Source organism: Erpetoichthys calabaricus, chromosome 11 (genome assembly GCF_900747795.2).
Source record: "Erpetoichthys calabaricus chromosome 11, fErpCal1.3, whole genome shotgun sequence".
In the NCBI taxonomy this organism is placed as follows: Eukaryota; Metazoa; Chordata; class Cladistia; order Polypteriformes; family Polypteridae; genus Erpetoichthys; species Erpetoichthys calabaricus.
In genome coordinates this window covers 137,351,482-137,363,486 of record NC_041404.2, presented here as the reverse complement: position 1 = coordinate 137,363,486, position 12,005 = coordinate 137,351,482, and the positions used below count along the sequence as shown (strand labels likewise).

The following is a 12,005-nucleotide window of genomic DNA, read 5'->3' as shown; positions in this document are numbered from 1 at the left end:
CTGCTCAATGCTGATTGGTTGATGAGCTCGTTAAGCCTTGAACTTCATAGACAGGTGTGTCCATCATGAGATATAAAGGGATTTTAGGCGGTCAATTACAAGTTGGGCTTCCTTCCCTTTGACTCTCCTCTGAAGAGTGACAGCATGGGATCCTCAAAGCAACTCTCCAAAGATCTGAACACAAAGATTGTTGAGTCTCCTGGTTTAGGGGAAGGCTACAAAAAGCTATCTCAGAGGTTTAAACTGTCAGTTTCAACTGTAAGGAATGGAATCAGGAAATGGAAGGCCACAGGCACAGTTGCTGTTAAACCAGCAGGTCTGGCAGGCCAAGAAAAATACAGGAGTGGCATATGAGCAGGATTGTGAGAATGGTGACAGACAACCCACAGATCACCTCCAAAGACCTACAAGAACATCTGGCTGCAGATGGTGTATCTGTACATCGTTCTACAATTCAGCACATCTGTATGGCAGGGTGATGAGAAAGAAGCCCTCTCTGCACTCACGCCACAAACAGAGTCGCTTGTTGTATGCCAATGCTCATTTAGACAAGCCAGATTCATTTTGGAACAAAGTGCTTTGGACTGATGAGTCACAAATGGAGTTATTTGGTCAGAACAAAAAGCACTTTGCATGGTGGAAGAAGAACACTGCATTCCAAGACAAACACCTGCAACCTACTGTCAAATTTGGTGGAGGTTCCATCATGCTGTGGGGCTGTGTGGCCAGTTCAGGGACTGGGGGCCCTTGTTAAAGTCGAGGGTCAGATAAATTCAACCCAATATCAACAAACTCTTCGGGATAATGTTCAAACATCAGTCACAAAGTTGAAGTTACACAGCAGTTGAATATTCCAACAAGACAATGACCCAAAACACAGTTCGAAATCTACAAAGGCATTCATGCTGAGGGAGAAGTACAATGTTCTGGAATGGCCGTCACAGTCCCCTGACTTGAATATCATCGACAATCTATGGGATGATTTGAAGCAGGCTGTCCATCAAATTGAACTGAACTGGAGAGATTTTGTAAGAAGAATGGCCAACAAGACCTCCATCCAGAATCAGACACTCATCAGAGGCTATAGGAGGACAGCGTCTAGAGGACAAAAGGAGGCTCAACTAAATATTGATGTCATATCTCTGTTGGGGGGGCCCACATTTATGCCCCTGTCTAATTTTGTTATGACACATATTGTATATTTTCTGTTAATCCAATAAACTTCATGTCACTGCTGAAATCCTACTGTGTCCATAAGGCAGGTCAGATATTAGAAGGAAGTTGCTACTTTGAAAGCTCAGCCAATGAGAAACAAAAATCCAAAGAATTACGAGGGGTTCCCAGACTTTTTCATGCGACTGTAGAAGTTCAGGGTTTTGCCACCGTATGCACACTTTAAAGAGATGGTTCAATGAGTGACTAAGTCGATAGTATAACGCTACATAATAATATCTGTATTTAAAAACAAATTTTATTTCTCAGCCTAAGTACATTTGCCACATTTTGTCTGTCGGCAGTAAAGTCATTGGAGTTTCTGGATGGCACAAACTGTAAAGTGACTTTATTAACTACAAAGGCTAGAGAGGTGAGACTGTCTGGGGAAGTCAGTCACGATAGATGTGCCACCTCAGTGCCACTCACACGCTGCCCAAACGACAGTCCATGGGCCGCCTTCACCTTGTAAGTAGATCAAGCGCCGCCAGTTCTGATGAAGTCGTTGGCTTAGCGTTGACATAAAAGAGGACTCGGCTTTTCAAAGGGCCTGTCCTGTTAGGACCTGAATGACCACAAACGCCACGCTGGTATAACTAAAGGCTAAGGGGCCTATGCAGAAACTGGAGATCAAATGTCCAGCAGTCCGCGTCGTCACAGCACACACTCGCGCCCTCCGTCTTGTTAATCCTGAAATCTCTGCAGTAACTCGCACGTCTTCTTTTCCAGAACCTCGTGAATCTTCTTCAGCCGTTTGTCATTGACCGGTCGCACATAGCTGTCCGGCTGAAGTATGGCCATGCCATCCTGGACATCGCCCATCACAATTAAGGGGCTTTCCTCCACTGTTACATTGGGACACGGGCATCTCCAGTCCACTTTGGCCAGAGTTACCTCCAAGTGGCGAGTGTTAAAGAAGGCCAGGCCCATCTTCTCATCACGTAGAATCTCTTCTAGCCGGAAGCGGGCAATGCCCGTGTCCTGATCCTCGATGACTTCTGTCACTCGACCGACAATGGCAAAGTCACTGCGACACAAGCTTGGCACCATCTTGGCCTTTGGCCGGCAGGGCTTGCAGGGCCGACCTTTGGGCAGAGGGCAGTTATCTTCACACTCCTCTTGGCTGCGAAAGTTGTTGCCATTTCCCTGACAGCCCCCATAAACAAAGGCTTGGCACTGCTTCATGAGGGAGTTGTATGCCCAGCGGGCCTCCCAGGATTTGCAGGGTCCCTGAACAGCTGGCAGATTACAGATGTTCATGCCATTGCGATGGCAGGTGGCGTGGCATTCCTCATAGGTCTCAAAGTGATTTCTACTTCCATTGCAGCCCCCAAAAGTAAAAGTCAAACAGCCGGCTCTCTTGGAGTCGTAGTACCAGTCGACATGCTGCTCTCCACAGACGCGTCTGTCCACCTCGGCCATGCAGTCTCCAGGACTGAAAGGGCGCCTCATGTCTCCTGCCAGGCTGTCCTCAAAGCTCTCCTCCTCTTCTGTGCGGCGAATAACAGACAAGGGGAAGTCGGCACGGAGAATGCCAACCACATTGCGCGCCGTGCAGGTGTAGATGCCCGAGTCCCCCGGCTGGGCATTGTAAATGACAAGTTGGCCGATGTTGGTGACCACCTGGTTGCCATACATTTGGTCAGGCCTCATAATCAGGCTCTCTCGGCGGTCCGTTTGCTTCTCCCAGGTAATGTCTGGTTTGGGACTGCCCACCACATCACAGTGGAAGCTGACTGTGCCCCCCAGGTAGACAGACTGGTGGGTGGGATTGTGGTAAAGGGCAGGAGGGAAAGGATCCTCGTGGAAGGTGGTGGGAGTAGGGTTGGTGGTGGTGTCCAAGGGCAGGGGACTGGTGTGGGGCCAGGAGAGGTGATAGCGACAGGTGACCACCGTTAGCGTAACCCCGCGGATGCAGGCCTCGGCGTCCATGTAGCAGCGGTTGAAGTACGTGAGACCATCTGAGGCGCAGGTGAAGCTGGGCTCTTTCTCGCAACGGTCCCGGCACTTGCAGATGGGCTGACCTTCCCAGATGTCACAAGTGGAGCCCTGCTGACTGCACATAAAACTGTGGCAACTTATGGACCCCCAAGAGGCTCCCGTGTTGCCGAGGCTTCCTCCAGCTTTCTGATGATCTGGCTTACCAGGAGGGCTTTCTGAGAAGCGGGCAGCCACACAGCTCTTCAGTCCACACACATTTGTGCAGCACTTCTCCATCCCGGCACAGTCCTGGAGGGGCAGAATGTTAAACTGGTCAGCTTGTTAGAATAAACTCCGCAGCCCACCCCGAGGTTCTTCACCCACAGAGTACGTCTGTCTCTCCCTGTGTTCCCAGAATGTGAGCACCGCAGGGTTAGGGTTAGTGTGGTCAGGGGAGGCAACAGGGGCCTGTCATATGAAAAGTCAAAAAACTAATAATGACAACATGAAATATAAAGGTGTCCGCTGCTCTGTGCTATAAATGTGTTTACTGTATGATGCCAAGAATTCGGATCATTTTTTAGTCCACTTCGCTGACTTCAAATACTGCGGAGAAACGCGAAGTGCGGCAGCGAGGAGTCTCAGCACCTCGGACTGCGCGCTCCCGCACACACTGACGGGGTGATGCGCGTGCCTGTCGCTGTCTCTCTGTATGTCGCCAATAGAAGGTCTGCAGACACGTTTATTACACACCCTGACTTTCCACAGCCTGCCTAATAGCTTTAATGACTGTGTGTGACGTATTTAGTCTCGCGCCGTGAAAAGGCACAGGGTGAGTAAGGCCGTCCTGAAGGGGGCGCTCGTGTCTCCTGTTCTTCTCCGCAGAGGCGCCGATCAGTTAGCGACGTCAGAAAGTCACGTGCGCTGCAGCGGGCCGTTTAGTTTGATTTTTGATTCCTATTGACTGCCAAAATGGAAGATTAAGATTTTTAAAACTAAAGGAAAATAAGGAGGACTTTTACAAGAAAGTGACGGAGATTTTCATGAAGAAGGACAGGCGCATGGACTTCATTTACAAATAAAGGTAAGTACATCAACGGTTTTCAATTTTATAAAAAATTGGATCAGAGTAAGAAAAAATGCAATCCAATATTTAAAAACTAAATGTTGACCTCTGTTCTGGGTTGGCACCCTGCCCACGATTGGTTCCTGCCTTGTGCTCTGCGTTGGCTGTGATTGGCTCCAGCAGACCCCCGTGACCCTGTGTTCGGATTCATCCATCCATTTTCCAACCCGCTGAATCCGAACACAGGGTCACGGGGGTCTGCTGGAGCCAATCACAGCCAACGCAGAGCACAAGGCAGGAACCAATCCCGGGCAGGGTGCCAACCCACCGCAGTGGATGGATGGATGTTGACCTTAAATAAAATATTCTTTTGTTTTTCGTGTTATCCTTTTGTTGAACAGTCTGTATTAAAATTGATTAAAATATCAGAATTAAAAGCTTTTAAAAACAACAAAATATTTCATTTAGGGTCGAAATTGAAATCCCTTTTTTTTTTGTACACCACTCGATACTTTCATTTGCTTTGAATGAGTTTGAATTGTGGAATCGTAACGGCAGACTGAGGGTATCAGTAGGAGTGCCAGGGAAGGTCTACAGGACGGTCGTGAGACCAGCTCTGTTATGGTGACGATGACACAGGGGACAGAGATGGAGGTGGCAGAGTTAAAGATGTGTGACGAAGATTAGAAATGAGGACATTAGAGGGTCAGCTCGGGTGGGACTTTTGGGTAACAAAGCTAGAGAGGTGAGATGGCGTTGGTTTGGACATGTGCAGAGCAGAGATGCTGGGTATACCGGGAGAAGGGTACTAAGGATAGAGCTGACAGGTAAGAGGAGAAGAGGAAGGTCTAAGAGGAGGTTTATGGATGTGCTGAGAGAGGACATGCAGGTGTAACAGAGCAAGATGACGAGGACAGGCAGACATGGAAGAAGATGATCCGCTGTGGCGACCCCTGACCGGAGCAGAAGGAGGAGGGCGCAGCTCAAATCCGCTCTCTCGCCGTTCTTTCTTACCCAGACATGCGCCTCACCTGTGTGTGTAAAGAATGAGATGAGATGTGAAACCTAACCAGCAGTCAGTGTGCCAACTGAATGGTAAATCGGCGACTCCTTGGGGTTCATAGATTTGTAAATGTCACTCTGAAGGAGTCGCCAGCCATGAACCTCACCGCCCGTCACCGGAGCACCGGCTTTCTTACAGTCACATAGGGAGTCAGTGCTGGGGGGGGGGGCACAAACCTGCAGGTGTGTGGGTTACCGTCCAGTGGTGCCGCACAGTCAGATGGAAATGTGAGACTGAAAGGACAATTTTAACTGAACTGCATGTTCATTCGACTAAAACAGAATGAGACTAAAATGTTTCTTTTGAAAAGCGTGTGCGAGCGAGCATCTGGCATAAGGCGGGACCAACACCTGGACTGGGCGCCAGCCACACACACACATCAGGCCCAGTTTAGCCCACCAAACAGGCGGGTCTTTGGGAGCACACGGGGGGAACATGCAAGCTGCAGGTGGGCAGCACCCGGGACTTGAAGCCCATGTGGGATGCCATCTGTTCGAATGACGCTCGCTTGTTGCTTTCATATTGGCAGATCAGCCTTTAACGGGGCCTTCAGATATTACAAGTAACAGAACGCTACTCATATAGCTAAGCCTGGTGGGCAGAGATTTGGGCACACCTGGCCAAACCGCATTTGTTGTTGATATTTGAAGTAAAAATACAGCAAACTAAAACGGTGGCATTTTTGTGAAAATGCTAACGCACAATCTCGATTTATCTGAGGGACTGGGAAACAATGTAAAAATAAATAAATAAACGTTAAGGTGGCACTTGGAAAAATCTGATTATTGCTTTACACCAAAGTTACTGGGATAATCGCTGGCCTTCCCGGGACCCCAAACTGGGCGCCAGTAGGACTGAGCATATAAGGCACAGCCATGGCGTCGGTTCGCTTCTTGTCACTCGATGGCAAACCTCATTTGACGGCCAAAGCCCACGAGTGTGCGCAACTTGACGAAATAACGCGATGCATTTTAAGGGGCGGGGGTGGCACGGTGGCGCAGTGGGTAGCGCTGCTGTCTCGCAGTTAGGAGACTTCGGTTCGCTTCCCGGGTCCTCCCTGCGTGGAGTTTGCATGTTCTCCCCGTGTCTGCGTGGGTTTCCTCCCACAGTCCAAAGACATGCAGGTTACGTACATTGGCGATTCTAAATTGGCCCTAGTGTGTGCTTGGCGTGTGGGTGTGTTTGTGTGTGTCCTGCGGTGGGTTGGCACCCTGCCCGGGATTGGTTCCTGCCTTGTGTCCTGTGTTGGCTGGGATTGGCTCCAGCAGACCCCCGTGACCCTGTGTTCGGATTCAGCGGGTTGGAAAATGGATGGATTTTAAGGGGCGAGAACGGCCGTCTGTAGCAATAAGTAATAATTCACTTTTTTTTTAATCCTGTCACTTTCGTTTTGCATCCAAATATTTTTCTTTGCTTCTGTTTTGGGTCTAGTTTGATTGTAATTATTAGTAAAAGATATATATATAAATTGTTATTATTTTGTTTTAATGGGGAGAAAAAGGTTCAGCGTTGGTTGTCCTGCGCACCCCTGTAGCTGTAGTGTAGTGGAGTCCCGGAGTGATTGTAATGACAGTCCTGTGCCAGCAGGGGGCCGAAGCTGCGCATGTGCAGTGTGTGAAGACGGGCTGGCGTAACACTGCCGTTCACTGCGAGCGCTAAACCGGGGGTTCTCCACCTTTAATCCTCCGGGGGTCTACCAGTGGACCTTGGGAATACGTGAGCCCCCCTAAACCGGCCGTGATATCAACCCTCCTGCACTTTTTGTACTGCAGGACTGACTTGGGTGCTTGTTTTTGAAATTCCTGTTATTATAAAAGCAGATGTTTGCCAGTGCTGTTACACTTTTTAAAGCATAACGCAGTTTATGGTCCTTTTAAAAATCAGCTTGTGTGTTTTTATTAAGTTCGTTATTTTTCACTAGTGTCTGAATTTCTTAACCATAACATACGAGTAGGAATTTCTAACCGAAATTTAAAATCTGTCCCTGCAGATATTTTGATTGCAGCGAAAGCTGCTTGTTCCACTCTCATTACTTTTTAAATTAAGCACAAAATGGTTAAATACAGTATTTCTTAAAATAAAAAAGTCATTTTTAAAATGCAGATTTAGCTCATTACAGAAGCTACTTGATTACCTCAGCATTGAGCGCTGGAGCGTTTCCATCAGCGACAGCCACGGTTAACACGAGTGGAGATGCTGAGGGGCCTTCCACCCACAAACAGCGACCCGCGTGGTGGTGTGTGGTGGCCGCACTCGGACTGTGTCACCTTTCTCGATCTCTCCAGCGATTTTCAGTCCCATAACCTTAGCGAGTCGGCGGCCCGTCCTGTGAACGGCAGTCGTGTAATGTGACGCACCCAGCGACTCATCTCATCGCATCCTAGACATTTCAGCCATGACGGGGACAGCATAAGACATTCGTTCGTTGGTTCACTGCACCTAAAGACAAAGGTGCCGAAGTGCTCCTCCTGAGCTGTGTCGTAGGGGAACCGTGTTTAGTTCCCAAAAGAAACTTTTATTTGCTCAGACCCATATCAGGTTCTGTAAACAAGCACAAATAGATGACAACAGCTGGCAGAGTTTAAAATTTGCGTTTTGTCCACAGATTACTCCAATGAGCCCACGTCGACCCCTCCCTGTATAAACGGCTCTTTGTCAAGCACTGGTTTCACAGTAAAGCCCCGGTACCGAGCCGCTGTGCAGTGAAATCAGCCGAGCTGGCCGTCTGCGGCGAGTGATGATGTAGCGCCCTCTATGGAGCGCACTGCGCATTGCAGCCTATGAAGCCCTCGCGGACGGCTGCCGTTTCTGGGGTGTGAAGGTAGAACTGACACCAACCTGGGAAACAGTCAGACTGAGATGACTGACAGGTGAAGACACCAATAAGAAAAGAGGGAATGACCGACGAGGCCGCGAGGAGGAGAAACTTTGAAACGTCCGACCGAAAAGACCTGCGGAGGCGCAATGAGGGGTGAGCGGGCATGGCGGGGGCACACAGAGCGCCCTGGCAGTATTGGCTGCTGAGTGCAGCTTTAGTGGTCTTGTAACTGGTCGTCGTTACGACGCACATTGACTCGAGATCTCTAGCAGGGGTGCAAAGAAGACGTGGGGGCCAATGGCTTCTCTTAACGCCATTGGGAGGCGAGACCGATGACTTCCAGTCGCCTGGTGGCGTGAAGGACGCGTTTGGCTGACCGGTCACCGAAAACTGTCAGAAGTGCGAGGGAGGGGGTGTAGCGCGGCGCCGCTGGTTAAAGCCCCTCAGACTGGAGCCCCTCGAGGGTCGTCTGTCACCGTCATGCGGCTTGAGGTGGCCGTCCGTTCTGTCCTCTTGCTGTGGAGACTCGTTTACTTGTGTCACTTAATGAGAGGCCAGTGATGTGTTTGTTTGTCTTTTATTAACAATAGTAGTTTAGTTCTGTTTTAGGAATATAATAAATGTTTGAAATGCGCTTGAGTGAAGTAAACGTTTACTGTTTATGACTGCATTACAAATGTCGCCTGTCTGTGCCAATGGCTGTGCTCATCATCTTCTACATTCACGTTCTTATTGGGGTCCGACGATTAAAACGTTTCAGCGCCGACACGGGCTCGTATTGTGGGGGGTGTCCAGTGCCGGTGGTCCCCTCTTTATGTCCTGTGGCTCAAGTGACAGATAAAGAAGGAGCTCTGAATCGTTAAAAGTAAAAGTCAAACCCAATTTGTTTTTCATTTTCAAAGCCGCGTCACGCTGCACCCACCGGCGGGGTCCGATTTCGATTTTTATTAAACGCGGTGCCCCAGCGGTTAGACCTTCTCATTTAAAAACACACTTCTAGAAAACTCATCCTAGCGAGCGACAATCAGACATTGTGCAAATCCAAAGAATCGCAGAGCCCCCCGAGGCCGCCCGCCCCCCAGCACTCACCTGGTCCACCAGGCACTCCCTCTCACAGGTGCTCTGCGCGTCTACCCACAAATTGGAGTTCAGCTGGTTGGGGCAAACCCCCGGGTGCCCGGCCTTGGCACCTGTGAGACTGGCACCCCACGCCACAGGCCCCCGCCTGGGGCAGCAGAGCAGGAGCAGCAGCAGCGCGGGGGCGCCAGCGTGACGCACCAAAGCCCGCCGTGTCATGGCGTGGGGACTCGGACCTTCCGGCACGGTGCTCCGTCAGCGGCGGCTCTTCTCATTCCTCCTGCGGCCGGAGGACAGGGGGCTACGTGGGGGCTTGGGAAGACATGAAGGGAATCGGGAAGGGGGGCGACGAGCGGAATCGCCGAACGCTAAATCGATTAGGGCGAAAAGTGCCGGCAGATTAGAAGGAGCTGACATAGGAGTGGAGAAGGCGAGCTGAGCCGTCGAATGTCAGTCAGCAGAGAAGGAAAGGAAGAGAAAAACGAAAAGAAAACCACGAAAAGGCCGAAATAACAACAAGCCGTCATCTAGAGATCGACAGAGAAATGGAAATACGAAGAGCGATAAAGGAACAGAAAGACATCGAAATAAAAGACAAGCGTCACGATTAGGAAAGTCCGACACGGAGCCAAGTGAGGGGACTTAACAGAAGTGACACAAAGGTGGCCGGAATGTCACAGGAGGGGGCAGAACGGACTTGACGTTAGGGGCGCCAAGTCCGACAGAAGACCCCGCGGCTGAAGAGCACCCTGTGCGGGGGTCCTTAGCGCATGTTGGGTGAGGAACGCATCAATAATTAAAAAAAAAGAATCACAAATAAGAGTCCGAGAAGTTAACGAGGAAAGGAAGAAAACAAGCCGTGCAGTGTGGTGATCGGACGACCACCCTTACTCGTGAAACGGCAGCTGGAGATGTCGGCGCAAATTCAAATAATAAAAATAATAATAATAATAACGGACAGCAAAAACGCGCAGCTCTACCTGAATGTCCGCCGTAAATCAGCAGGCGCTCAAGTCCTCGACAGTCTGAATAAGCAGCAGGAGGACCCCAAACTTCCCCTTTTCTAACGAAATATCCCGAATGTGACGGTGGGTTTCGGACCCCCGCTGTCATACGTGTAGTGACCGCGCGCGTTCGCGGTGGGCCTCCGCACATGAAGCATTCATCCGCCAGCAGACATTCGGGTTTCTTAAATTATAGCGGGCCCGAAACTGCAACGGCGTTGAACAAGAGGGGGGGGGGTCCCACGAACTAAGACCCGAATGGTGCCCGTTTTTTTTCTTCTTCTTCTTCTTAATCCAGCGCTCGCGGTGCCAACAAGCCCCTCGTGCAGGTCCGAGTATCCCACTCCAAGGCGACGCGTCCGGCTCTGGGGCTGAATTTGTATTTATTGGGAGCTGAGCCTGGCGGGCAGAGGCCAAGCCCCCCCCCCCCCCCCCCCCCCCCCCCCCCCCCCCCCCCCCCTTTGACCGCCCCTATTAAACTGCAAAAGCGTCTGAAGATCCGATGGAGAGAGAGAGAGAGAGAGAGAGGCGCACAACTGGACAAACACGAAGAGAGGATCAAAGGGACGAGGCGCCCCCGACAGCAAACGGCCGTGCGCCCCTGGGAACCGCAGCGCTGGGAGGCGGCCAGCCCACCAGCCCACCCGGAGGACGGGTAATTGGGAGCCGCTTTCATCCTGGACGTGGCCGGCATTCCTGTGTGCATCAGCGCCGTTCAGAAATGCATCGAGAGCAGCGCGCCGTGCGCCCGTCCCAGCAGGCGACTTTAAAAGGGGGTCACGGCGGTCCCAAAGTGTTCACAGGAAATGGGGGGGGGGGAGTTAGGAGGGCCAGGGCGGCACAACAAAGGGGAAAACACACACAAGAGAAAGGCGGGCGCAGCATTCCTGTGGTGGTCTCCCACCGGCCCCCCAGCCCTTTCTCCTAGGCCTTCAAGGCCAGCTGGTGGATTTCACTTTGATCGCCTGCTCTCTTCTGAAAGGGAATCGCAGAGAGGCCGGTGTGCCCCCCAAGGACCCCATCATTCCTTGTCACTGATCACTGAAAGACACCTGCAAGGCTTGTGGTCACTTGATGGCCAGGTCAGAGTGTCCCACCATCGCTAGTCATCAGCAACAGGTGCTGACCACCTCTGTCTCTGTCCACGGTCCCCTCTGGGCTGCCACACATGTCCCTGTCAGCGTCACTTTCATCCTGACATATCCATCATCCAACCCGCTATATCCTAACTACAGGGTCACGGGGGTCTGCTGGAGCCAATGCCAGCCAACACAGGGCACAAGGCAGGAAACAAACCCTGGGCAGGGTGCCAGCCCACCACAGGGCACACACATGGGACAACTTGGGATTGCCAATGCACCTAACCTGCATGTCTTTGGACTGTGGGAGGAAACCCAGGCAGACACGGGGAGAACATGCAAACTCCACGCAGGGAGGACCCGGGAAGTGAACCCATGTCTCCTAACTGCGAGGCGGCAGCGCCACCCACTGCGCCACTGTCCTGACACATTGTCCGGGGTAAATGGCTTCTGCTACCTGAGCTGTTCAGTTCTGCCAGCACCTCTCACCCGCTCCCATCCCAACTGACCACCAGGTGTGGTGGCCCTGCCAGCGTCACGGACTTGTCTGTTTAATCCCCTTCTTCGTGTCTTATGAGATGCGTCATCAGGCCTGTCCCTCTTCATCCTTACACGACTGTCTTTGTTGTTACGTTCAGTCCCAGGTGCGGCCCCCCGAGGGCTCTCATGTCCTCCTGTTGAATCTTCAGCTCGGTAAGCGGTACCCGCCAGCGCTCCTCTTGTTTAAAGGTCCACTGGTCTGCGTCTCTCAAGGCCTTCGCTCAGG

General features: G+C 51.3%; 1 protein-coding gene across 1 annotated transcript; it reads right to left on the bottom strand.

Annotated features, from left to right (window-relative positions):
• Positions 1-1,878: 1,878 nt before the first annotated feature.
• wfikkn1 (WAP, follistatin/kazal, immunoglobulin, kunitz and netrin domain containing 1) lies at positions 1,879-9,622 on the bottom strand. Its single transcript, XM_028814063.2, has 2 exons — positions 9,169-9,622; positions 1,879-3,441 (listed from the first exon to the last, which is right to left on the bottom strand). Exons 1-2 carry the CDS (start codon positions 9,373-9,375, stop codon positions 1,897-1,899), a joined length of 1,752 nt encoding a protein of 583 aa, XP_028669896.2. The 5' UTR covers positions 9,376-9,622; the 3' UTR covers positions 1,879-1,896.
• Between the last annotated feature and the right edge of the window lie 2,383 nt (positions 9,623-12,005).